This window comes from Bubalus kerabau, chromosome 6 (assembly GCF_029407905.1).
Source record: "Bubalus kerabau isolate K-KA32 ecotype Philippines breed swamp buffalo chromosome 6, PCC_UOA_SB_1v2, whole genome shotgun sequence".
Classification (NCBI taxonomy): Eukaryota; Metazoa; Chordata; class Mammalia; order Artiodactyla; family Bovidae; genus Bubalus; species Bubalus kerabau.
The window spans coordinates 101,350,382-101,377,577 of record NC_073629.1 but is presented as its reverse complement, the minus strand read 5'-3'; the positions used below and the strand labels follow the sequence as shown (position 1 = coordinate 101,377,577).

At 39.4% G+C, this 27,196-nt stretch overlaps 1 protein-coding gene across 6 annotated transcripts in view; it reads right to left on the bottom strand.

Annotated features, from left to right (window-relative positions):
* TESK2 (testis associated actin remodelling kinase 2) overlaps positions 1-27,196 on the bottom strand; it is a 139,697-nt gene that overhangs the window by 12,027 nt on the left and 100,474 nt on the right. For 5 of the 6 annotated variants that reach the window (XM_055586049.1, XM_055586048.1, XM_055586052.1 and 2 more), the window contains one exon: positions 1,793-1,939. The exons of the other annotated variant lie outside the window; for it this stretch is intronic. In XM_055586049.1, the coding sequence (XP_055442024.1) occupies positions 1,793-1,939 (147 nt within the window). The remainder of the gene's footprint in view (positions 1-1,792; positions 1,940-27,196) is intronic. 6 annotated transcript variants of the gene reach the window in all.

The following is a 27,196-nucleotide window of genomic DNA, read 5'->3' as shown; positions in this document are numbered from 1 at the left end:
ACAATTTGATTTTAGTTGCATGCCCAAGGTAAGGATATGCCATCAACTTAAGACAGTATCTAAGTTGATACAACCCAACCCATCTGCCAGGAACAGGTGCAATTTTCTAAGTCTTGACTTCCTAAAACATTCTAAGGAAGGAGAAGAGGCTGATGAAGGGATAAGATACCACCTTCCAGCTCCCAGCTGTCCAGCTCTTGCTTATACCATTGAAGATAAAGGACTTCTCACAACTAGGTCTCAACTGGTCACCAGATTCCACCAATCTTAGGGTTTCTTCAGTAACAGTGCAGCTGACTACAAATGGCACTGCCACACCTAGAGCCCTACGAGCACTACTTAAAGCTATTTTCTGTGTAGTAGTCACAAACCAATGGCCAGGGTCCCTTGGGGACAGTACTGCTGTTTAGAACACCAGGTCTATTGGCTCTGAGAGCACAGCCTGCTTTTGTTCCCTTTGCAAACTCTTTCCTATAACAGGTTTCCTTACCCCCTCATCCATGACAGAAGAGCTGCATGAATATGTTTATGCATGTGCATATGCATGTGTTGAGGGTGCAGAATGAAGTGACCACTGTTCTTGGATGGTCCATATACCTCCCCTGCGTGCATGTGTGTGCACTCAGTTGCTTAGTTGTGTCCGACTCTTCGTGACCCCATGGACTGTAGCCCACCAGGCTCCTCTGTCCATGGGATTTTCCAGGCAAGAATGTTGGAATGGGTTGCTATTTCCTCCTCTAGGGGATCTTCCCAACCCAGGGATCAAACCCATGTCTCCTGCATCTCGTACATTGGCCGTTGCATTCTTTACCACTGAGTCACCTAGGAAGCCTCATATACCTCCCTAGGAGAATTTTAAATCAGCTTCTGAACACAAGTTATATTAGATGATTTATAGTTCCCATATCAATGGTCAAACAGTACTATTTTAAAAAAAATTTTTATTGGCGTATATTTACAATGTTATGTTACTTTCTGCTGTACAGCAAACTGAATCAGTTTTATATATATGCATATCTCCACTCTTTTTTAGATTCTTTTCCCATATGGGTCATTATGGAGTATTGAGTAGAATCACTGTGCTATATAGTAGGTCCTTATTGGTTATCTATTTTTTATATATAGTAGTACAAACAGTACTATTTAAATAAGCCTTGTCATGTGGTATCCTGTGCTACTTGGCCCTGAGGTGTCTGCCTTGTAGTATAGCCAACTTCCTCTAAAAGCAACTCTTTTCTAACCTCGTCACACAGCAATTTGGACAGGAAGAGAATACTACAAAGACCAGCTGATGCCAAAGAGGAACTGGCAGGATGGCAGAAACTCAATCACACAGAAAGAAAATGGGTCAGTACATTATGGCCTCCAAAACCTGTACTCAAGTGACTAAAAATCAGAGAACCCCTGCTGGAGACCATGGGAGAGAATACAAAGAGGCAGGTTCCCACACAGCCTTGACTGCTATCACCCCTAAAGGGCAAGAATCTCTTACGTGTTCTCGTGCCATCTATTCCTGCAACATACATTCAGTAGTGAGTGAAACCAAGAATAAAAGTTCTCAAGATGTATGTGCTGATGAACTCAACAATGAAAGGAACCTGCTGTGAGCCAAGTTTGGCTTTCTAAGGACTAGCTATACACAGTAATAAGCTGTTATCTTCCATGATTAAATGTTGAATTTATAAGAGATCTCCAACATTCCAAAGCTCATTAATGACTGGTTTCTTAATGCAGTTTTCTTGGTAAATGGAAGATAGTGTCTCAAAGAGTTGTCCAAGTAAAGCCTTCATACCTTAGAGGTGAGGTCCCGATGGAAAATGCCTTTGAAGTGAAGGTAGCTGAGGCCCACTGCTATGTCATAAGCCAGTTTCACTCTCACAGTCCAGGGCAAATGTAGGTTACTGTCTAGCAACTGTTCCAGGTTTCCAGAGTTGATATACTGCAAAACAGAAGGAAAACCCAGCTACCATTTGTCAGCAACGTTTAGGGTGGGGGTAAAACTGCTGGAGGGTAAACACCTAGAAGACAGAGACTGTTGTTGTTTTTTTTTTAAGTTACTGAGCAGTTATTCTGCATCTGGGCACTATGGTAGATGCTGCACCTTCCTTTGAGATCACAATCTATTAAGGGATATAGACAAACAATATCATGTAGTAAATGCTAAAAAATAGCTTTGTACAGGTACGACAGCACAAAGGAAAAAGGTACAGACTCAATCTACGCATGTCAGAGAAAGCTGCACAAAGGAACTGAGGAGTTCAAAGGATGACTTGGGGGAGCAGGAAAGAAAGTCCACACAGAGGGAACAGCAGACATAAAGCTATTGGTTAAGAGCATGGTGTATTCAGAAAACTAATTTACTCAGTATGGCCAGAGTACATGAGAGGTGAGGCTGATATGCTTTGCTAAAGTATATGGACTTTATCCTATCTATAGGGAACAAAAGAAGCCTTTTAAGCCAAAAAGCAACATGTTCATATTTGTTTTTTTAAGGAAAAGATTATTTCAGCAATGGTAGGATGGATGGATTAGAGTGGAGAATATGGAGAAGGGAAAATAGGTTAGGAAATTATTGCAATAATCCTGGTGAAGGAAGAATGCCTGAGTTAAGGCAACAGTGGAGGCACTGGAACAGAGCAAGATTCAAGATTTTAGATGGCAAAGTCAAAAAAACTTGATGAATACCTTGATGAGGAGGATGAGAACAATGAAAAGCTCCTAGGTGGATTGCAGGCTATTGGCCCCTGTGTGCCATTATTAAATACCCAGAATATAGGGAGAGGAGGTTTTTAGAAGAGGCAATGTTAAAAAACAGGGAGTACAACTAAGACATGCTGGGCTTAAGGACATGTGGAGATACCCTATACCAAGTCAGTTTGAAGTTTAGGAGCAAAATCTGGGCTAGAGACTAACATTTAGGAGGCAATGACATTGAGCTGAAGTAGTCACTGAGGCTAAGGAATATATGGGATTGCCCAGGGGTTAACATATAAGGTGGGAAAGTAACAGAATCCCAAACAACTGGAACATATACAGAAGCAGGCAGAGGAAGAACCACCAAGCAAGAATGTCACCACAGAAGCCAAAGAAGGAGAACATTCCAAAAGAGAAAATGACCAAAAGTATCAAAATGCTACAGATCAAATAAGATGAGCCTGAAAAGTGTCTACTGAATTTGCCTCTAACAAGTCACCAGCAGGACTTCCCTGGTGGTCCAGTAGTTAAGAATCTGCCTTCCAATGCAAGGGATGAAGGTTTAATCCCTGGTCTGGGAGCTGAAAATCCCACACACTGTGCCTCAACTGCTGAGCCCACAATCTGGAGCCCATGGGATACAACCAGAGAGAAGCCCATGTGTCACAACAGAAGATGCTACATGCAGCAAGACCCAGTGCAGCCAGATAAATAAATAAGAAGTCACTGGCAACCATGGCCAGAGCAGTTTCAGTAAAGTGGTTAAGACCAGAATAAGATCAAAGTGAATTGAGGAGTGAGTAGGAGACAAGGCTAAGTGGAAACTACGTGAAGATATACTCGTTCCAGAAATTTGGCTGTCTGTCATTCCTACATACCCACAAAGAGCTGCTTTGTTTTGTTTTGTTTTTTTAAAAAGAGCAAATAAGTCTATTCATACCGAGATAATAATTATAACCACAATAGCAGTGGCAGCTGCTACTAGTTGGTGCTTACTTTGTGCCAGGCACTACTCTGAGGACTTACCGTTAATTACATCATTTAATCTTCACAAAACCCTAAGGTAAGTGTACTATTATTCTCATTTTACAAGAGGTATTTGGAGGTTTAGCAACTTGTTCAAGGTTACCCAGTTATTAAGCAGCAGAGCCAGGGTTCAAACTCAGGCAGTCTGGCTCCAGAGTTCACACTCTACCCCTATATTAAATTGGAGAGTTAGAGGCCATGGCACTTGGACTGGGGAGCCTCATGCAGAACAGGAGCTCAAAATTTTTTGCTAATTAAATTCATGAATTTACTCAAACCTCACGTGATGTATTATTTCCCTCCTCCTTCCAAGGAAGAAAACGGGCAAATTCCTCTAAGCCTAAAAATAAGCACTTCATACCTTTTCGGAGTGGGGGGTGATATTGGATTTACAAAAGACTAGGGAACCTGATGGGAGAGAAGACAAGAAACCTGAATTTTAGTCCAACTCTGCCTCTTAACAGCCATTTTACTTTGGACAAATAGACTAATGAGGCTTTCCTTCTGTTTTCCCATCTATACAATAGGTATTATAATCCATGATCCATACCTCATGATGTTATTATAAGAATTGAATACAAATACATGAAAGTGCTAAGAAAAAAATAATAGAAGTTTCATATAATCTTAGATTCTCTGATGTGGTAACATGAGTACCAAAAAGAACCAGTTGGGGGCAGCATGAGGCAGCATTTCAGATCTTGGATGAAGTAGATCAGGTTTGGCAAGGCAGAGAGAATGGCTAAAAATACACCAAATTTCTCAAAAGGGAAACCTGTTGATCTGCTTCATCTTGTTTGATAATCCATCTTTGGAAATCTCAAAACAAAGCATAATGACAGCATTAGCATAGCACCTTAGCCTCTTCACTCCAGTTGAATTTGTTCACGGTTCACATCTGAGGTGCCCATTTGCTAAAAGGAAAGTGAACTTGCAAATTCCAAGCTATAGAGGGGCAGTAAAGCTGACAGCTAATCACGTAGACAAATTTCTCTAGCTCTGAGAGTAGAAAAGGTATGACAAGGTTGTAGTCCACTTGTCTGGCACCATGACAGTGTGACATGGAAGGCTTGACTTCAGGAGCCACTCAGGTTACCCACTGAGGGCCAGGCAGAAAAGACGGGTAAAAAGCCTGTATGTGTATTCTGTGGGCCAGGGTAAGCCAGGACTCTTGGTTCAGACAAACACATGTTTACTCTGTCCCGCCATGTCTCTGAAAGTCTGAGAAATCCACAGACCAAGCCACAGGGTGGAGAGCAGAGGAGAGAGGTGAGACAAGGTGAGGAATCACACTGGCTATTTGGCTCTGACTATTCCAGACAAGATGGAAAAAAAGCACAAACCCAGGACCAGAGAGGGAAACCAAATGGAGTTTATTCACTTGCCTGCCTTCAGTGAACACTTTGGTGAGGCTGATAAGCCTCTGGGGCTCTCAGAAACCACAACTTCTCAATGTCTCAAGACCTTTGCATATATGAGGAAAGGAAGTTTGAGATCTGCCAACAAGGAAGATTTCTAAGTTGCTACACACTCTGTGTGCCCATTAGTCGGAATGTCCACTTCCCCATAAGCAACACCATGTGCAGACTCAGCTGGTGTGTGCTCTGAACAAACCCCTCTGTAGGAAGCAGAGGCAAGAACAACTGTCCCCGCACATTCAGCCTTCTGGGCTGGGGATAACAGCCACTTTGCTTTCATTTTCTTTCAGACCACTCCCTTGGGAGCTCTATGAAACAACCAAAGGCCTTGGCAACACATTTAAATACCTACCAGAGAGAAGATTTTATAATTTTTATTGTTGCTCTTTTTAACTTTCAAGTTCAGAAAACTATAATATCAGCCAATCAAATGTGTCAGAGGGACTTAATACCTCTAAGTGACTGTTCCCCAAGTTCACCTACACCAAAACCTGCTTCTCCTCCTCATGGTTTAATAAAATGTCAAGAGTTTCTGCCATTTCATTTGTGTGATATTCGATTTCATTAAAGACTTTTTTCTTAAAAGGCACCAAATGGACAAATATGTGTTGGTGACTGAACAATATTACTATGTATGTAAAAAATCATATGCCAACACTCTAGAAAATGATCAAAGGAACAGGTAAGCACACACTCAGTTCGCCACTCAGGAATATCAGCTTATTTCTCCAAATACTTATTAAGCACTCCTCCCCTTCCTACCACCCTCATATGAGAGTAAGAACTTGTCCATTTACATCAACATTATATCCCCCAGTGATTACAAGAGTCCCATCTACACAGTAAATGTGGGTATATAAATACTCAGTTTATACCATAAAGAAGTTCATGAAAGACACATTGGTAAACAAATAATACTAATAACCTTTTAGCAGAGGTAAATACTTGGGGTATAAAAGTAGATATTGAGAAAAAGTAATATCTGAGTTGGATCCTAAAAGGCTGAGAATGGCTCTTTCCATATATGCCCTATAGAGTCTGATGGTACCACTCAAACACAGATAGACACATAAACTTTTACATACAAAGAATATTCTGGAGCAGGACTAGGCAATACATACCTCTCCCTGAGGTAACATGCACTACACCCAGGACTCCTGTTCTCGATTCCTGCTGATTCTAATCATAACCTCACCCAATCATAACCAGTCAGAAGAACAAGAAAAAATGGTTACCCTTTCTTAACTCTGAATATCAAAGTAGTGATATCTATAATCAAACAAACTTATCTATGAATAGTAGTTCAAAGGCATATTCAGAGAGGTACTAAAGAAAATATCAACTCTAAGAATTATTATTCCTTTGTGAAAAATCTACCCAAATAGCCTAGAGCTAGGGCACTTACCTAAGGCAGATGAATGTGCTGCCATTCCACTAACAGACATCATTTGCTGCCACCTAACTAGCGGGGTTGTCCCGAGGGAGATCCACCCACCTCTATCCATACACCTACAGAAATACTGAAAACCTACTACATGAAAACATAAAACTAAGCAGGGCCAATCCCTGCCCTTAGTTCACAGTCTAGTAGAGATGACACAAAAATTAACGATTTTTTTCACCCAGGACAATGACCAGATGTGCTTTAGAAATATCATTCTAACAGTAATGTAAAAACTGTACAGAAAGGTCAGGAATTGAGGCTGGGAGAAGAGTTAGGAGGCTTCTGGAACCCAAGTGAGAAGCAACAAAGGCCTGAAAAAGACTGGGAGCGAGAATGGAAAAGAGGTTAATATCTGGAGACATCTCAGAGGCAGAACCAAAGTGATTTGGTGTTTAATCAAAGGCAGAGAAAAATAAAGAGAGATAAGATATACAAAGTATTAATGTGTCTAGCACATGCTTAGCTTAGCTCACAGTATACAACTCATTCTTTCCACTATTAATATCTTATCATCATTCCTCCCCTGGGTTACTCTACTAGCTTTCGAAGTAGTCTTCTTTTCTTTTCCTTACGTCTTGAATAGACTTAGCCCTCCTTCCAATCAATTTTCCTTAATATATCCAAGATTAACCTTCTAAATGCCAACCTTAAGTCATTCCCCTTTTAAAATTATTCACTGATGTCCTATTACTCTTAGGATAAAATCCACAATCTTTAGCATGTCATACATGTCTTTCACTCCTGTTTATAAGGGTCTGATCCCTGCTTACTTGCACATTTGTGCACATTGCTGGCCCCATTACCTGGAATACCTTTTCCCACTAGGCCTGGCTCATCACCCATTGAGGATTCAGTTCTATTTCCTGGAAGCCCATATGCAGGGTTGGGAGTAATAAAGACATTCTATACAAAAGGAACACCAAGTGCAGCGATTAGTAGTTATTCTTCTCTTTTTTCTTTCCCTGCATGAAGTATAAACAGGGGAGAAGAATGAAGTTAAAAAGTGAAGCCAGGCAGTGCAATATAGTGGTGAAGCCCACACAGTGCGGAGTTAGGCTGCCTCTGATTGAAACTCACCTCTGACTAGTTGTGTGACCTGGGTTGGTTACTCTTTAACATTCATCTATAAAATGGGAATAATAATAGAGCCTAACCCATAGAGTTATGAAGATTCAATGAATTGATTACCTGTGAATGTGACCTTATTTGAAAATAAGGTCTTTGGCAGATGTAATCAAGTAAAGATAAGGTCCTTCTGGAGTAGGATGGATCCTTAATCTAATATCTTAACAAAAAGAGGAGAGGAGACACAGACATACAAGGAGAATGTCAGGTAACAATGGAGGCAAAGATCCATTTTGATGTGTCTATAAGCTAAGGAACACCAAGAGAAACCATGAAGAGGCAAGGCTCTTCTTCCTTTAGGGCCTTCAGAGAGAGCAAGACCCTGCCGACACTTTGATTTCAGACTTCAAGCTTTCAGAACTATGAGAGAATAAACTTGTATCATCATAAGCCACTCACTTTGTGGTGCTTTGTTATGGCAATCCTAGGAAACTAATACATGACGGAAACTACATTTTAGAAAGCTCATGGTGTTAACAAAAGAGAGAAGGACCTAGAGGGAGGTTTAAAGGCTACTGCATCAGCCCAGATGAGAGATGACCAAATACCTGACTTACAGTGCTATTACAGGCATGAAAAAGTAGTCTAGAGTTAGAATAAACAGAAGTAGAATCTAAACGATTTAGCATCTGAGTAGTAGATATGAGAACTAAGGGAAAAGAGTCAAAGGCAACTTAGAGATTCCAAATAGAGGTTTTTGGAAACAATGGGAAGAAATCCTACAATGTTACACACCAAAAGTAAGTCAGAAAGCCCATCAGAAACCAGCATCAATACCAAACAGCCAAATCAGAGGCTTGTCCAACCTCTGTTCTTTGGATGGGCCCTCTGCAGAGGAGGGCCTGGGCCACGACCTACTTTTCACTGAAGCCCAACAATGCCATTGTACTGGTCACTGTGTTTGTTGGTTGGCTCCAAACACAAAGGCTAGCAGACATCCCATCCTGCTGGCTTGGTTTAAAGAAGAAAAGAAAGCTTTGTTACTGCCCTGGGTAATTCCGGGACAGGCATCCCAAGAGCGCCCTGTGGGAGGCTCATGCTCCAAAGGAGCCCCCTGTTCTCAGCTCGAGGTTCCACAGCCACCACACAAGTGCACATCCACACATCTGCCAAGGCCTGAGTTCACCACGGTTCAGCCTCCACTCCAGGAGGTCCACTGGGACCTGCGTGACTCAAGCAGGCAGCAGTAATGAACTGAGTCAAAGAGAAAGGGAACCCAAGATGTATTTCAGAATATTTAAATGTTAAACTCTCTCTGCCTTCATATATGCTTAAGTACTATGCAGAATACTCTTCTTCCCCTTCATAGCTTTGCTAATTCTTATTCATCCTTCTAAACCCAACTCAAGTCGCTTATTTTGGAAAGCATTTCCTGATACCCCATCCCATCTTTTGTGCCTCTTGGGCCCCCTGTATTTCTACCATTGCTTATCATATTGTACTATAACTTTGATGACAGCGACCAGATCTTTCTCAAGTTTGTAAGTCTAGTATCCAGTAAGGTAAATAATAAATCCCTGAGTTAATAAATGAATGATTAAGTACATTTAAATAATAGAGGCAGGTTTAAAGTTCCCTCTTTTATTAGAAGCCCTCCCATTTCTGTCATTACTGTAATTTAAGATAAAAAAGAGAGATGTACTTTTAGAGGAATTTTCTGATAAATATCATGCAAAACAAACATTTAATAATGCCTACTTGAAGGCTTCTCAGATGGCACTAGTGGTAAAGAACCCGCCTGCCATTGCAGGAGACATAAGAGATGTGGATTGGGAAGATCCCCTGGAGAAGGGCATAGCAACCTACTCCAGTATTCTTGTCTGGAGAATCCATGGACAGAAGAGCCTGGTGGGCTAAGGTCTGTGGGGTCGCAAAGAGTTGACACAACTGAAGCGACTTAGCATGCATGCACTATATGGCAGATACTATGGTAGCAATAAATACAAAGCAAAATACAAAACAGCCTGTCTGGCCACTCAGTGGAAGGAAATTCTGAGGATCTTTTGACCACTCTATCTGCAGACTCCTTAAAGTGATCAGAATCACATGGACTTAAAAATATATCTAAGATCTCTTTTTGAAAATTAGAGAGGGCATTTCTTTTATCAGTAGCTGAAAAAACCAGGTTAGAAGAGGCCATGAAGATACCACTCACTTTTTCCTCATACTTCCTGCAGACGCTAAGTATAACCCGCTCACCACTTTAAGAACATGTTTGTTTAATGCACCTGAAGTAGTACGAGTGTTTTTCTATGCACATAAACTACTATAAACATCAAAATGACTGTTTGCCCACAAGATTCAAAAAAGTATGACTAAGCTTCTCCCACAGATCTTTAATTCTTACTGTAAACATCTCATAATCAAAATCAAATTTGTTTAAATAAAGTAAACATTAAAAGATAAATCTGTAAAACTAATCTTCTCAAAGAAATGAACTAAGATAACACTAAGACTCTTTTATTTGCCCCATAAAGCTCTACTAGCAATCAATGGTCTCAGACATGATTTAAGATCAGCCTAGGTCTGCTGACTACTCTATCCAGTCTGCTTTCCTATCCCCACCTCCACGATATCTTCATCAGTGACATAGTTATTAAGGTCATGTTTGAAAGCTTTCTTCTATACTTCAATAAAAAAATTTTTTAATTCAAATCCAACTTGCTACCCCATATCTACGACAACCTCACATTTTCCAGATTCAGACAAGAACCTCTGACATTCACCTTGTGATTGAACTCACACTGAACAAAGCAATCTGTTAAGGAAGACAACAGACCCTGCTTCCCCTTTCCCCAGATCTCAGGAGTAAGGGCTTGACAATCGACAAAATGAAAATGGAAACCAAAAGAGGTTTAAGTTTCTAATTAAGATGATTTATATCAAAGGAAACTACAACATGGAAACTTATATTGCTATACGTAAAATAGATAGCCAATGGGAATTTGCTGTATGGCTCAGGGAACTCAAACAGGGGCTCTGTGACAATCTAGAAGGGTGGGATGGGAGGGAGATGGGAGGGAGGTTTGGGAGGGAGGGGACATAGGTGTCCCTATGGCTGATTCTTGTTAATGTTTGACAGAAAACCACAAAATTCTGTAAAGCAATTATCCTCCAATTTAAAAAAAGGTGGGGGGAGACTCTATCATCAAATGAGCCAATCATTTCTTCCACCTCTTCTGTCCATATCAACACACAACTTGGCCTATGGATAAAGAAAAAGTCAAGCAAAATTTAGAGGCAAACTATAAGCCCAGATGGTATCTTCTAGTGGCAAACGGTAGATAGAAGGACAAAAAGGGAGGAAAGGTTTCTAATTTGCTATGTGGAAAACAGCTTTCCAACTCAATAGTCACTCCAAGTGCAGGGAGAAATCTCCTCTAAAGGCTAAGGGTTAAATAGGTAACTAATTACCTGCAAGATCACAAAAATTCACAAAGACTAGCTGGAGTTATCAAAAGAAGGGGCGGGCAAAGAGGAGTCAGCCAGTTTTGGTTCAACTGCAGAGAAAACAGATTTGAGGTCTGGTGTATACATAAGTGAGCTTCCCAGGTGGCTCAGTGGTAAAGAATCCACCTGCTAATACAGGAGACACAGGTTTGATCCTTGGGTCAGGAAGATTCCCTGGAGGAGGAAATGGCAACCCACTCTAGTATTCTTGCCTGAATAACCCCATGGACAGAGGAGCCTGGTGGGCTATAGTCCATGGGGTCACAAAGAGTCAGACATGACAGCGACTGAGCATGCATGTATACCTAAGTATCTACAACTGTAAAGAAAGAGAGAAAGCCATTTCTTTGGTTTCAGACCATCTCAAATGTTGGAATTATGTGCCCTCTGTAATGACAGAGTAGAGAATTCCTGGGTGGTCCAGTGGTTAGGATGCCATGCTTCCACTGCAGGGGCACAGGTTCAAGCCCTGGTTGGGGAACTAAGATCCTGCAAGCTACACAGGAAAAATGAGAAAGTAAATGAGAAAAATGAGATGATTAAACTTGAGTGAAGTTAAGTCTAGAGTTTTTCTATCAACATGTTCCAAATTATCTTTTCTCTATCAGTCACTGGACTCTCTGAGAAGCAGCTAACGCTGGTCTAAGGCCAACTTGCAATTCAAACAAAGCAGCAGATCTGGATATGATATCACTCAAAGGGGTTTTGGGGATACTAAATTCTAAGAAATTTTTCTAAATAGCTAAAAGCAGAGAATGACCAAGGTGCTGAATTCTGAATACTTTTCCAAATAAATTCAGAAGGTTCTAATGTACAATTAACTTCACTTCTTGAGTTCACTGAGATTCAATGCCATTGCTAGATCAGTGTAAGCCTCAATAAAAGGTAACGGAATTAATGAACAAATTAAGTGTCTCCAACCATTTATCTACATATAGAGATCCCTTCTACACTCTCCATGAATCTACTCTCATCAGCTACCTCAGTCTTTAGGGCTTAGACCAAAAAGGTCTTGTCCATGGAAGGGCTTTAAGATGCAGTGATGTGTTATCCTTAAAAAGCTCAAAGACTGAATCTGGTCTTTCACAGCAAACAGACTATTCTGATTAAGTGTTATGTTAAAAAAAAAAAATCTCAGGTAATACATACATGGCCGAGTAGGCATTCCATCAGCATTCTGGAAATTTTCCAAATCTCAGTAAATGAAACAACCACTCACCTAGAAAATGGGCCTTATTTGATTCCTTACTCTTTTTCTTATCGAAGTCATAAGACCTTGTGTTTCTATTTCTAAAAGAGACCTTTAAAAATCTTCACAGATACCACTCCAGTTCAAGCTACCCACATTCTCTCATATAATCTGTATGTTTCTCCCCACTGGTCTCCTTGTCCTCACTTTTGTCACTCTACAATCTGTTCTCCACAGCAGCCAAAGTGCTATTTTTTAATACAAATTGCATCCTACTGTTCTCCTATCTAAAATCTTTCAATTGCTTCCTGCTGTATTTAAAATAAAATTCAAAATCTTCACCATGGTCTATAAGGCCCTGTATCATCCAGCCTCTATCTCTCAAATTTTTAATATTCTTTTCTCTAATCTTCATAATGTCTCCTTATCTTTTATGTATTCCCAGAAAAGTATTTCTATGAACTTATGTACAGGATAAGTTAGTCAGTATCAACATAGGTACATTTTCCTTCCTGATTTCATGCATGGATCAACAATTTTTTCAAAGATACTCATGAAAAAAACAATGCCCAAGGGTATAGAATAACAATATAATATGGTGGGATAGACCTGAAAGGCAGTCCATGCTAAACTCCACATTATACAATTGAAGTCCTTCTATAACATCCTTGCCTAGGGGCCGAAGTAACCCATATTAGCTTTGTAAAGAGCGTAAGTTAGGGAAGAGAATAATCACACTAAACACAACGGTCCTCCTTAACTGTGGAGCCCTCTAACTAACACTCCAACTTTCCAGCATCTAAGAATGTGATCTTTAGCTTCCTGAGCTTAATATAAAGGCAGTAATTGAGGAGGTCCACTACTTCCTCTACCAACCCCATGCTCTTCAATGACCTGCTACTTACTTGTTGCTGGTGGTAAACAAACAGAACATGGTCCCAATCCTACTGGAATTGATATATAGGAGAGGGACAATAAACAAACATCAAATAAATAAAGAATTATATGTTATGATATGTGCTACAATGAAAAAGGGAAGAATACTATCAAAGAGAATAATAATCTAAGTAATGATCTAGATGCGGGGGGAACCATTAGGAAAAGCCAATATAATGAAGTGAAAATTTAAACTAAGACTTGAAAATTGGGCTAAGTAGATAAAATGAAAGAAGAGCTTTTCAGGTACTATTTAATCTAATTCTCAGCTTCTTTTTACATAAGATAGCAACAATAATGACTACATCTCACAGGGTTGTCAAGTTGTCACAGGGTGAAAAAAGAAAATGCATGCCAAACTTTACATTCTAGAAATATTAGCTATTTCTTTAATGAGCATGTGTGATTTCATAATCAGAAAAAAAGTTATTTTTTAAAAAGCATCTGACACCGCCAAGTACAACAAATTATTGGTTAAAAATTAAAATATTTCCTCATCCTAACACTTTAGTTGACTTAAAGACTTATTGGGGAAGTCATATGTCTATTATTTTATTTCTAAGTCCAGTATTCAGTTCTGTTCCTTCTGAGCATATCAGAAACACATTTGACTAACTAGCTAGTCTGGGTAGAAAAGAAATTGCCAAGTGAATTAATTACAGAAGGAAAGGATAACTATGCAAGAGGTCTTACAATTGAACAATTTAAGAAGCCATTTAGAAATTATTCCATTCTTGAGGCAAGAATTCTACACATTCGTACAGGTACTAAAAATCACTGGAAGATTTTTCTCAATTTCACTTTTTTGATAACATAACATGTTTACTGTTTGCTTCCTTTCCTCCCTATTCAATCATTCAGCCAATACCTATAAAAGTGTCTTCTAAATATGAGGTACTTTGGGGAGATTAGGAGTATACATCTGAGTAAGACACCATGTTTGCCATTATATAATAACCAGCAAGTGATTTTACAAAGCACTTTCACAGTTACCTCATTTGAACTTTGCAAGATCTTGAAACATTCTTGTCATTGTTTTCTACTGAATGAAGAAACCAAGCCCAGAGAATTTAACTAACTTGCCTTTGGCTATTCAATGGATCTGAGATAGGGATCTGAACCCAAGTCTTCGGACCCTGAAGTCTGGGTTCCTCCTTTACTCTAGGAGCTTACACTGCTGCAAGGAAACTAAAGCAAAAATAACTTTAATACATGGTGAAATGTGTAATAAGAGAGGTACCAAAAAAAAAAAAAAACAACTGTAAAAGAAGATCAATGGAGGGAAACATTTTGACTACCTAAGGGAGAGATAGGGAGGTGTAGCAATGGTAAGGAAACAATCAGGAAAGGTTTTATGCAGAAATAAGTGGTCTTTGAGCCAAGTCTTGAAGAGGGGGAAGATTTCCATAGGATAAAGGGAAAGAGTATTCTGGGTTGAAGAAATAATACAAATAAGGAAGCAGGAAAACACACACTGCATTTAGTAAACACATAAAGCCTACTTTGCCTGAATTATAGAGTACTTGTTAAAGAGGAAGAGAACTAGAAGAAAACAGGCAGGATGATGCTAGAGCAGAGAGGACTAGATACCAGGCTAAGAGTTTATTTTGAGTTCCATGGTTTTTTTTTTTTGTTTTTTTTTTTTTTTGTTTGTTTTTTTTAATTTTTATTTTATTTTTAAACTTTACATAACTGTATTAGATTTGCCAAATATCAAAATGAATCCGCCACAGGTATACATGTGTTCCCCATCCTGAACCCTCCTCCCTCCTCCCTCCCCATTCCATCCCTCTGGGTCGTCCCAGTGCACCAGCCCCAAGCATCCAGTATCGTGCATCGAACCTGGACTGGCAACTCATTTCATACATGATATTTACATGTTTCAATGCCATTCTCCCAAATCTTCCCACCCTCTCCCTCTCCCTAGCTGTGCACTAGATAACCTATGGTGCCCTATTAATTTATTTTCAAATACAGATGCCTCGGTCTCACCCAAGACTTTAACTCAATAGGCCTTGTGTGAGGTCCCAGCATCTGTACTTTGTAAAAAACTCCTAAGCAATTCTAATAAGCCACTAAGGTTACAAAACTACACTGTAATCAATGAGGAAATCACAGAATACTTTTGAGCCAGAAAATGCCACTGATTTTTTATTCATTCAATTAACAAATACGATAAGCAGTTATCATTGTCAGGCACTATGAAGGAACCAATGGAGGCCAATGCAAACAAAACAGACCCTGACCTCAAGGAATTTATAATCTACTTACAAAGTCAGTTCAGTTCAGTCACACAGTCATGTCTGATTCTTTGCAACCCCAGGACTGCAGCACGCCAGACTTCCCTGTCTATCACCGACTCCCAGAGCTTGCTCAAACTCATGTCCATCAAGTCAGTGATGCCATCCAACCATCTCATCTTCTGTCGCACCCTTCTCCTTCTGCCCTCAATCTTTCCCAGCATCAGAGTCTTTTCTAAGTTCTTTTCAGTTCTTCACATTCGGTGGCCAAAGTACTGGAGTTTCAGCTTCAGCATTGTCTTTCCAATGACTATTCAGGACTCATTTCCTCTAGGATTGACCAGTTTGAACCTGCAGTCCAAGGGACTCGGAAGAGTCTTCTCCAACACCACAGTTCAAAAGCATTAATTCTTCAGTGCTCAGCTTCCTTTGGGCTTCCCTGATAGCTCAGTTGGTAAAGAATCTGCCTGCAATGTGGGAGACCTGGGTTCAACCCCTGGGTTGGGAAGATCCCCTGGAGAAGGGAAAGGCTACCAATTCCAGTATTCTGGCCTGGAGAATTCCATGGACTGTATATAGTCCATGGGGTCACAAAGAGTTGAACATGACTGAGTGACTTTCACTCACAGATTTCTTTACAGTCCAACTCTCACATCCATACATGACTACTGGAAAAACCATAGCTTTGACTAGATCGACTTTTGTTGGCAAAGTAATATCTCTGTTTTTCAATATGCTATCTAGGTTGTTCATAGCTTTTTTTCCAAGGAGTAAGAGTCTTTTAATTTCATGGCTGCAGTCACCATCTGCAGTGATTTTGGAACCCAAAAAAATAAACTCTGTCACTGTTTCCATTGTTTCCCCATCTATTTGCCATGAAGTGATGAGACCCGATGCCATGATCTTCGTTTTTTGAATGTTGAATTTTAAGTCAGCTTTTTCACTCTCCTCTTTCACTTTAATCAAGAGGCTCTTTACTTCCTCTTCATTTTCTCCATAAGGGTGGTGTCATCTGTGTATCTGAGGTTATTGATATTTCTCCTGGCAATCTTGATTCCAGCTTGTGCTTCATCCAGCCAAGCATTTCACATGACATACTCTGCATAGAAGTTAAAAAAGCAGGGTGACAATATACAGCGTTACCTACTCCTTTCCCAATTTGGAACCAGTCTGTTGTTCCATGTCCAGTTCTAACTGCTGCTTCTTGACCTGCATACAGATTTCTCAGGAGGCAGGTAAGGTGGTCTGGTATTTCCATCTCTTTAAGAATTTTCCATAATTTGCTATGACCCACACAGTCAAAGGCTGTGGGATAGTCAATGAAGCAGAAGTAGATGCTTTTCTGGAATTCTCTTGCTTTTTCTATGATCCAATGGATGTTGGCAATTTGATCTCTGGTTCCTCTGCCTTTTCTAAATACAGCTTGAACATCTGGAAGTTCATGGTTCACATACCATTGAAGCCTAGCTTGGAGAATTTTGAGCATTACTTTGCTACATACACAAGCAAAGAGTAAATTAAAGTCAATGATAAATACTATGGTATTATGGAAGCATATAGGAGGGATGTCTAACTAATCTTGGGAGATTAGAAAAGACTTCCTAGAGAAAGTTATATCTAAGCTGAGTCCTAAAGGTTAAATAGGATTTGGCCAGGCCAATGAGAGACAGAAAGTTTGTGTTCTAGGCAGAGGGAGAGCTGAGGCAGAGACCCAAAGGTGGAAAGGGTCACATCTCATTTGTGGAACTGAAGGAGAAAGAGGCTCAGTACAGCTGCAGTATACAACTGAGACCTGAACCAACAGATCAGAGAAGAACAAGCAGTGAGGATACAGAGATGGTGAGGGCCAGGGTTAGATATTTTGACTTTACTCTGAGGGCAATGAGGATCCATAAAAGGGTTTATGAAAGGAAAAACAAAATTAGCTTTGCATTAAACATTGTGGTGTTGGCATAAAGACAGACATATAGACTAATGGAATAGAATAGAAAGCCCAGAAATAAACCCTCACATATATCAAAGGGAAAAGGACAGTCTCTGCAACAAATGAGAAATGGAGAAATGCAAGTCAAAACCACAGTGAGTTATCACCTCACACCCATTAGAATGCAACTATTCAAAAAAAGAAAGAAAGAAAACAGTAAGCATCGACAAGGATGTAGAGAAATTAGAACCCTTGCACTATTTGTAGGATTGTAAAATGGTACAATAACTGTGGAAAACAATATGCTGGTTCCTAAAAAAGTTAAAAATAGAACTATTATATCATTTAGCAACTCTGCTTCTTAGTATACATCAAAAAAAATTGAAAATGGGGTCTCTAAGAGACATAGGCACACCTTTATTCAAAGCAGTACTGTTCACAATAGCCAACAGATGGAAGCAACCCAAATTTCCACAGATGGATGAATAGGTAAGTAAAATATAGTATGTATAAACTTGTGATGGAATATTATTCACACTTAAAAAGGATGGAAATCCTGTCACATGTTACAACATAGGTGAACCTTTAGGACATTAAGCTAAGAAAATGAGCCAGTCACACAGAAAGACAACTACTGAGTGATTCTACTTTTTTGAGGTACTTAAGTAATCAAAATCATTGAAACAAAAAATAGAACAGTGGTTACCAGGGACTGGAGGAAGAGGGAAATAGGGAGTTGTTTAATAGTACAGAATTTCAATTCTGCAAGAGGAAAAAGATCCAAAAACCTGTTACACAACAATATAAACATATTTAACTCCAATACTTTGGCCACCTCATGCGAAGAATTGACTCATTGGAAAAGACTCTGATGCTGGGAGGGATTGGGGGCAGGAGGAGAAGGGGACAACAGAGGATGAGATGGCTGGATGGTATCACCGACTCGATGGACATGAGTTTGAGTAAACTCCGGGAGTTGGTGATGGACAGGGAGGCCTGGCGTGTTGCAATTCATGGGGTCACAAAGAGTCGGACATGACTGAGCAACTGAACTGAACTGAACTGAATACTAACTATTGAATTGTACATTTAAAAATTGCTCAGATTGTTAAAAAATAGATTTGTATTTTAACAGGAACTCTGGCTGGCAATACGGACAATATGGATGCAAGGCAAGGAACAAGACTGATAGGGAGACTAGTTTAGAAGGTTGTGGCAAAAGATGATGATAGCAGAAGGAACTCACCTGAGGTGAATGGATTCAAGATAGAAAGGAGGCAAAATGGTCAGGACATGATGATTGATAAGATGTAAAAAATGCGAGAGGTCAAGGAGGAAGGGAACGAGAACTCTAGTTTTAGAAAAGTTAAGCATTATACTAATACTTTTATAAGTTATTAATTAATTTAATAAACATTTATTAAGGAGCTACTTGTGCCAAGTACTTCAGAAGGCTTTAGACAATTGTTCTGCCACCTTCACAGAGCAGCTTCTCCTCTTGGAAGTTCATCTAAACTAGCCCTTGACACAGTGTCTCCTTATTTGTTGAAAAGGATATAGACACGAGCCATTACTATGAGAAGGTCAAGTGTGCTAAAATGAGCATGTTGAAGAAAGAAAAGCTTATGATTCATTTTGGAAATCATTGACCTAAGAACCTACTATATAAGCAGGCAATGGTGACTGTGATAACAAGACCAACATAAACAGCAAGGAAACTCAGAGTAGAGTGATTAGGTATCAAGTGTAGGAATGCTGAAATGCCCTGAAGTAGTAAGAATGTGTGAAAGGTACATCCTCCCACCATCGTCCTATTTGCTACAGAATCCAAAGTAGGAGAAGCTCTCGAGTCAACACAGATCCAACTCTGATGAATGATACCACCTATCAAATTAAGAAAAACATTTTTCAAAATTTCTGTTAGAAACAGGTTTAGTCTAAACTCACAAGGGGCTCTATGAATTCAAATGCCACACTAGTTTCACAGTCATGGAGAGGATTAAAAGAAAGATTAGCTAGAAGTCTCCTGAAGCATTTTGTAAATCCTTTGTCCTATCACTATCAACCACTGAAAAGATTCATCAGTTGCCCAAAACAACCCTGAAAGAGGCAGATGTCTGTGGCTAACAGCTTAATGGCTGGAAGTTCAAGTGTTGGGAAGCAGTGTCCACTCATTCATCTATTTATCCATTCACCCAACAAATATTTATTGCATGCCAGTTACGTGAGATTCAACAGTGAACAAAATAGCCAAGATCAAGGAGCTTAAAGTTGAGTAAATGGGATTATAGTCAGGTAGAACTTGACTCAATCCCAGCTCCACTACTTAGCTAAGAAAGTGAAAGTAAAGTTGCTCAGTCGTATCTGACTCTTTGCGAGCCCATGGACTGTAGCCTACCAGGCTCTTCCGTCTATGGGATTTTCCAGGCAAGAACACTGTGGAGTGGGTTGCCATTTCCTTTTCCAGGAGATCTTCCCAACCCAGGGACTGAACCTGGGTCTCCCGCATTGTAGGCAGATGCTTTACAATCTGAGCCACTAGGGAAGATCACTTAGCTAGGAGACCTCAGGTAAATTAACTTCTTTTTGAGCCTCAGATTTCTCACCTGTAAAATAGGAAAATACCACATATTCCATGGGATTGTATGCTAATGTATCCCCCCCACCCCAAAGGAGAGGCTTAGTAGGTCATGGCACACTTATAAGAAGAACAGCTTAATGTTCTTCTTATAAGAAGAATAACAGAAATAATAATAGAAAATAAATTATTTTTCTTATAATAAGAAAAACAGCTTAATGATTTTCATTATTATCACTCAGAAAGTGATACAAGCAGTTGAAAAATGCCTCCTTCTAAATCAATAAAATGTTTTCTAGTGAAAAAGCTGATAAATAGGATCTGCACAAGGAAGGTATCATTCAGAGCACTCCTTGAAATCCTGATGCTTTATGAAGTTATCTCCACTTCGATGTTCAGTAAATATCTCAAACTCAATCTATTCAAAACTGGCCTCTTGATTATCTTCCATCTTGTACCTCCTGAAGTCTTCCCATCTCCATTAACAGAAACTCTATCTTTCAGATGTTCAGGCCCAAAACTTCAGTTATCCTTGAATTATTTCATCTTCTCACTTCCCTCACCCACTGCATCAGGAAAGTTTGTTATCTCTACTTTCAAAATAGATCTAAAATCACGAGGTTCACTGCTACCACTCTGGTCCAAGTCACCATTGCCTCTCACCTTTTTTGCATAGTCTCTATTTATTTCATGGACTCTGTTGAAATAGTCTCTCTTAACTAATCTTTCTGCTTTCACCTTTGCCTCCTTTTCAGTCTATTCACCACACAGTTGCCAGGGTGATCCTGTTAAAAGGTAAGTCATATCATGTTGTAATTCTACTCAAAAACCTCCAAAGACTTCTCAATTCATCCTTAGTAAAAGAGGAAACTCTTACAATGGTCTGTAAGGCACCTTGCGGGCTCTGGCCCATGTTTCTTCTCTGACTTCCGTCTACTACTATTCTTTTTATTCCTTCTGCTGCAGCCACATCACCGTCTTCGGAGTTCTTTGACCACACCCAGCACCAGGCATTTCTCCCTCCATATCTTTACACTTGCTGTTTCCACTGCCTAGAACACTTTTCCCTCAGATATTCACATAACTAGTTCCACTACCTCCTTAATTTTTATCTCTTCTGTGATATCTTCTCTATCTACACATTCAAAACCCCAGAGAACATAACATCATATATACAATTTGTTTCTTGTTTAGTCTAACTCCTCTCCCACCCCTGATGATTACAATGTAATTTTCATGAGGGCAGAGATCATCATTTGTTCATTATTATATTCTACAGACTTCCCTGCAGCTTAAATGGTAAAGAATCTGCCTGCAATGCAGGAGACCTGGGTTTGATCCCTGGGTCAGAAAGATCCCCTGGAGAAGGAAATGGCAACCCACTCCAGTATTCTTGCCTCGGAAATCCCGTGCACAGAGGAGCCTGGCAGGATATAGTCCATGGGGTCTCAAAGAGCTGGACACGACTGAGCAACTAACACTACACTATATTTCGAGTACCTGGAATACTGCAAGACACAAGGTGGGAGCCAGTAAATTTTTTTCCTTAATAAGTAAATGAGCTAGAGGCATGCTAGCAAATCAGGGGGAAACTTCTTTAAGAAAAAAGTAAATTAAATGAACTCTTCTATTATTTGTAGGTTAGGCTGCCAACCTCAAATTCTTGTTTCTCAAATGTCTTAGGGAGTTACTAAAAATAAGGGCAGAAAACATGTACCACAATTTATTTAGAGATTTTTAAAATTACTAAATGACCAAACCAAAAGTTAAATAAAAGCTACATTTTTTCAGAAGTAAAGAAGACACCAACATGTATTCATAGGACTGCTTTAGCTATTTTTACATGTATAAATGGAATGAATTTCTAATTGTGCAAGGACTTGGATGTAGCATTTCACACTATTTTTGACTGCTGGCTCTTTCCACTGGAGTTAATGAAGCTTCTACATGTACTATGGACCCAATCACACGGGTATCATTATACAGACCCTATTTAAGAGACTGACCCTAACTAGAGAACTCGGAATTTGACATAACTTGGAAAGTGGAAGGGAGAAGAGAGACAAGGGCATCCCAGGTCCTGGAAGGCATATCTAAGGCTAGCACGTGTAGAAGATAGCAAAAAGACCCACCTAACAAAAGGGAGCAATTTGAATTCTGAAATCCGATTAGAGAAAGTCTAGAATACCAAACAGAAGTTTTTAAACAGAAGCATCACATTATCAAAGTATGCCTAAGGAAGATTACTTATGTAGTAACATATCAAACTGAAACAAAGGCAGACCAGGGACAAGAAAAGCAGCCACATGCTTGAAAGATAGAGGGCATGGCTATGCTGCCAAAGTTAACTCAAGGCAGGCACCAGACAACTTTGCATTTGGCTCAAGGTAAGATAGACCAGGAGAATAGTCTGTACTGGGTCACACAAAAATAAGAAAAGCAGTAGGCAAAACCAATGGCAATATCACAGCACACCAAGAAACTGGAATCGGGGTCTGGCTGCTCATTTGTATAAATAATGCATGAGTTTGGTTACTGAACCCACAGAGTCTCCTTTCATTGTAAGCTCTCTGATTATATAAAGGCTTCTTAGAGGTCTGACAGAAACCGACTCAGAAACAACACATATCAACCCACATAAACAAGGAATTTCCAAAGTAACTCTTCTTTAATAAAGAAAGTGGGGAAAGGGGTAGAAATGGTGAGTGAGAAGAGGATGAGGGCTTTGTGAATTAAAAATTCTCTTCAGCCACTTGCAGGGCTAAACATCCCCTCATGAGTGAAGAGCATTTCTGTCAGTACCAAGTATCTGACTGGCTGAGGTGACTTTGCTAAAGAGGCCAAGCAATTGCTCTGTTTATAGCTGCCATGCCATGTTCAGTTGCTTCCGTCGTGTCGACTCTTTGCGACACCATAGACTGTATCCTGCCAGGCTCCTCTGTCCAGGGGACTCTCCAGGCAAGAATACTGAAATGGGCTGCCATTCCAGAGGATCTTCCCAACCCAGGGATTCAATCTACGTCTCCTGCATTGCAGGCAGATTCTTTATCACTGAGCCACCAGGGAAGCCCCCTTTTTATAGCTAAATGGCTCTTATAGCCATAGTGGAAAAAAGAATAGTTTTTCCATGGCAGAAATGGCAAGAAAGACCCCAAAACATCCTATCAATTCTTTTGCTGACTCCCTTGACCAGAGTATTGTCACTTGAGGCCCATACCCTACAACCTTATACCCCGCTCATCCACCAAATTCCAAATCTTCTAGGCACTAAGAGGTTCTGTACAAAGAGGTCCCTCCCAAAAAAGAAGTTCCCCAAACTGTTTGATATGAGGATATTTCCCTCCTTGTGCTTTTCTTAACAAAGTAAAAAACAAAAAATATCCCCAAACAAAAACAAACCATAAAAACCATTATGAGATGACATGTAATCTATCTGTAAGCATCTCTCTCTCCTCTCCTTTGACATCCCTCCTACCTGAATATGGAATAGAAAATAGCATGTAAGTTGGTAGCAGCTACTTTTTGATTATGAATGAGAGCCAACCTTAGGACGAAGCTGACAATGTAAGCATAGAACAAAGAAATGGGAAGAGGTGGGAGGTCTCTGGATAACATCTATTTAGCTGCTGAATTAAACCAAGCTCTAACCTAATAAGCTGCTAGAATTTCAGTTTATATGAGTCCTTTAGTTGTTTAAGGCCATTTAACTATTTTCTGTTACTTGCACCCAAATACATTATAATATATCCAATAACCAGAAAACAGCTTTCCCAAATAACACAAAATATACAAAGTTAGTCAGAAATGAATTCTACAAATACTATATGTGTTACACATACAAGAACCTGTGCTCAGGACTATGGGGAATACATAAGTGAATTAAGGACAGCATGTTACAATGAAAAGAGTACAGACTTTGAGGTCCGATGAACCTAAATCCACATCCTACTTTGAGGAAGTCACTTAATTTCTCTAAGCCTTAGTTGTCTCATCTATAAAACAGAAGAAACAGAACTACAGAATTGTGAGAACTATAGCTAATATATAAAGCACCAAGCATAGCACTCAGCCCACAGTGGGTGCTTAATAACTAGTAGTTATGATTTTTAAAATGAGAGCAAGTTTTACCCTCAAGTAGAGTAGAAAAGACAAATAATTATAATGTGCTAACTGGGATGTTTATAGGGTATGAGATATTGCAACAAAGGTTCCAATTCTTCACCCCTTACTGAATCAATGTTCTTTGACACAAAGAACTTTGCAGTATGCTCCCAGTGTGGATTCAGGCATGTGACTTGCTTTGTCCAATCAGATATTAGCCAACCAAACTGGAACATAAGCAGAGTCATGAAAAGCACTTGTACAAATGTGCTGGCACACTCTTGCTATTCTGGTATCATCTTAAGAAGGACAAGTCCAAGCTGGCCCACTGGTCCCAGAAGACAATGAGAAACAGCTGAAGCAAAGTGCCCACACAAAGCTCACCCTACAGCAGACCACCAGCAGACCTGCAGATAGATGACTGAGCGAGAGAGAGAGCAGCAAAACTGCCCAACTGGGCCACTGGGCCCAGTTCAGCTTAGCAGAGCCTCCAGAGGTATGAGAAATAGATGTTTATTGTTGCATGGTTTTGTGGTTGAATATTACATAGCAATAGCTAACTGACCATAGGGTTATATTTCTGTCTTTAAAAACCAAAGATTTCCACTTCCTTGATACTCATGACTAAATGAAAGGCAAAATAAATAAATAAATAAATAAATGAAAGGAAAGGTTAGGTCGTCTGAGTCAAAGACATACTTTGGGATTCTTAATTCAACTCATTAAACTCGAAAGTACCTGATCTTTCATTAAACTGCTTTCTCTTTAACAAATACTAATTTGTTAAAAAATTAGAAGTCTATGCTTACTATAAGTAGTTTTGAAAAACACTCGTAAATGTCTGACTGTTCCAAGTTCAACTAATGTCTACAATTACAATGAACACTTGTAGAAATGGCTGAGGCACAGAAAAGTCTGTATCACCATTGTATGTGAGAAATATTCTTCTTAATAATATCAATACTTTATAGGCATCAATAAGAGCTGTGCTTCTCTACTGTAATTATTGACAAACTATTTTGAGAGAAATAAGGAATGGTGCTCACATTACTGTGGAGGACAGGCATTCCACCAATCAAGAAATATTTACTAAATATCATCCAAGTTCTAAGCAGTGCACTTGATGTTATTAGTAATTTATCTTTATGATCCTTAGTGAAACCAACAGCTGTGCTGTCACGTCAAATTATTAGGCCATTAAACCAGAAATCTATGCCATGATGGCCTTTATTGAAAACAAGCAAGAACATTTGGATATTTGGGATTCATGACCTTTGGCCTATTAATACCATAAAGATTATTAATATGATAAGTTGTATCAATATCTCATTAATTATACAGAAATACACTCACAAAGCACTTACTGTATCTTGCATATGACTATAAACAAGCTACAAAGCAACAGAAAATATTATTTAAGTGCAACATGGCCAAAAGAATGTTGCACTACAATCATCCATTTCTGCCCTTTCTACTACATCCACTTTCAAATTTGAGGCATGATCACAGATTTTAAAGCATATTCTTATTTGTCAGTAAAACCAACACACAAGCTCTTCCAATGAACTCCCATTTCAGAAAACAATGATATAAACAGGGAGTGCAACAAATACTTTTATAAGTGTTTATGATTAGTGTCAGCGCTCTGGTGGATAAAAGGCTTGAGAGGAGAGAGTTTTGTCTTTGAGGAATATATATACTCACTTCTGAGAAAAGAAATACACAGAAAATATTTCTTGATCCAGGATGCTGGTTATGGGTGTGTTCATTTGTGAAAACCTAGTGAGATACACATTTTCCATATGTGTGCTTTTATTTATACTTTGTAAAAGGTTTTAAAAATTTAATGACATAAACAGAAGTACAGAATTAAGTACTAAATGAAAACTACTGACAATTCGCGGAGTTCAGGAGGGACTGGTCACTGTTAATGCTATAATAGTTAAAATGTATTAAGCAATTACTGTATGCCAGTTACTGTATTAAATAAGCATTTTATATCCACGCAGTATCACTGTGGTCATAATCTTACCAACAGCATTCGCCACAACTACGTAATTATTTCTTCCTCCTTGAAACCCCTTCCTTTCCATTCCAGGGCAACACACTCCTGGTGTTCTTCTTATTTCCCTAGCTACTCCTTAATCTGCCTTTCCCACGAGACTTTAAAAATTCAAGTACTTTAACACTCAGCTATAGTCCTCTTCTCTATCTGGACTCCTTGGGATAGGTACTACTGTTATTATTCCTGTCTTACAAATGAAAACATTGCAGCACAGGGAGATTCAATTATTAGATTCAGTTAGTTATTCGGGAATCCAAGAATATTAAGAGATATGGCAATCAACACTACAGAGCCCATGCTCTTCACTACCTCACTAACCCACTTTCTTTGGCCTTCCATACAAGAGGCAGGACATAGCTATACACGTTCCACATTCTGGTGTTCTCAGTAATTGAGAAAAAAGACATTGAGTGAGGCACATGGGACCCTCCTTGACAATATATTAAGGATTAATACCAGGTACCAAGCCAGTAGGAAACCAGTGTTCTTGCAAATTCTGTTGAACAATTTTCCTTCTTAAATTCTTCACTTTTTATTCTGGTGCTTCTCAAGGAGAAATGTGAAATCATTCTAGAAGATAGAATCTAAAGAGTTTTCAAGAATACCTAGGAGCCTTATGAACACCTACTAAACCTAGAGTATTCTAGGAATCCAAATTTCTAAGAAGCGACCCAAGCAAATTATAAAGCTGGTAACCTAGTACCTGAATTTGGGAAGCATTTGTTTGAGAGGGGATTCCCTGGTCCTCAGAAGCTAAGTAGTGACCACTACATATTTACCTGCCTAGAAGAGACTGAAAATGAAATAAGAATAGAGATGTAAACTCTACAAGGAGTACTTTCCTCCAGTCAGGAAACTAGAGCAGCAACAGTGGAATTTTAGATCAGGACCCCACACATTTCTTAATAGTCCGGGAATTTGTTGTCATGATACAGCACGCAGCCAAGTGACATCATCCCTTCGTTTAGGAGGGAGTCATCCAGGCAGCAACAACCAATATAATATT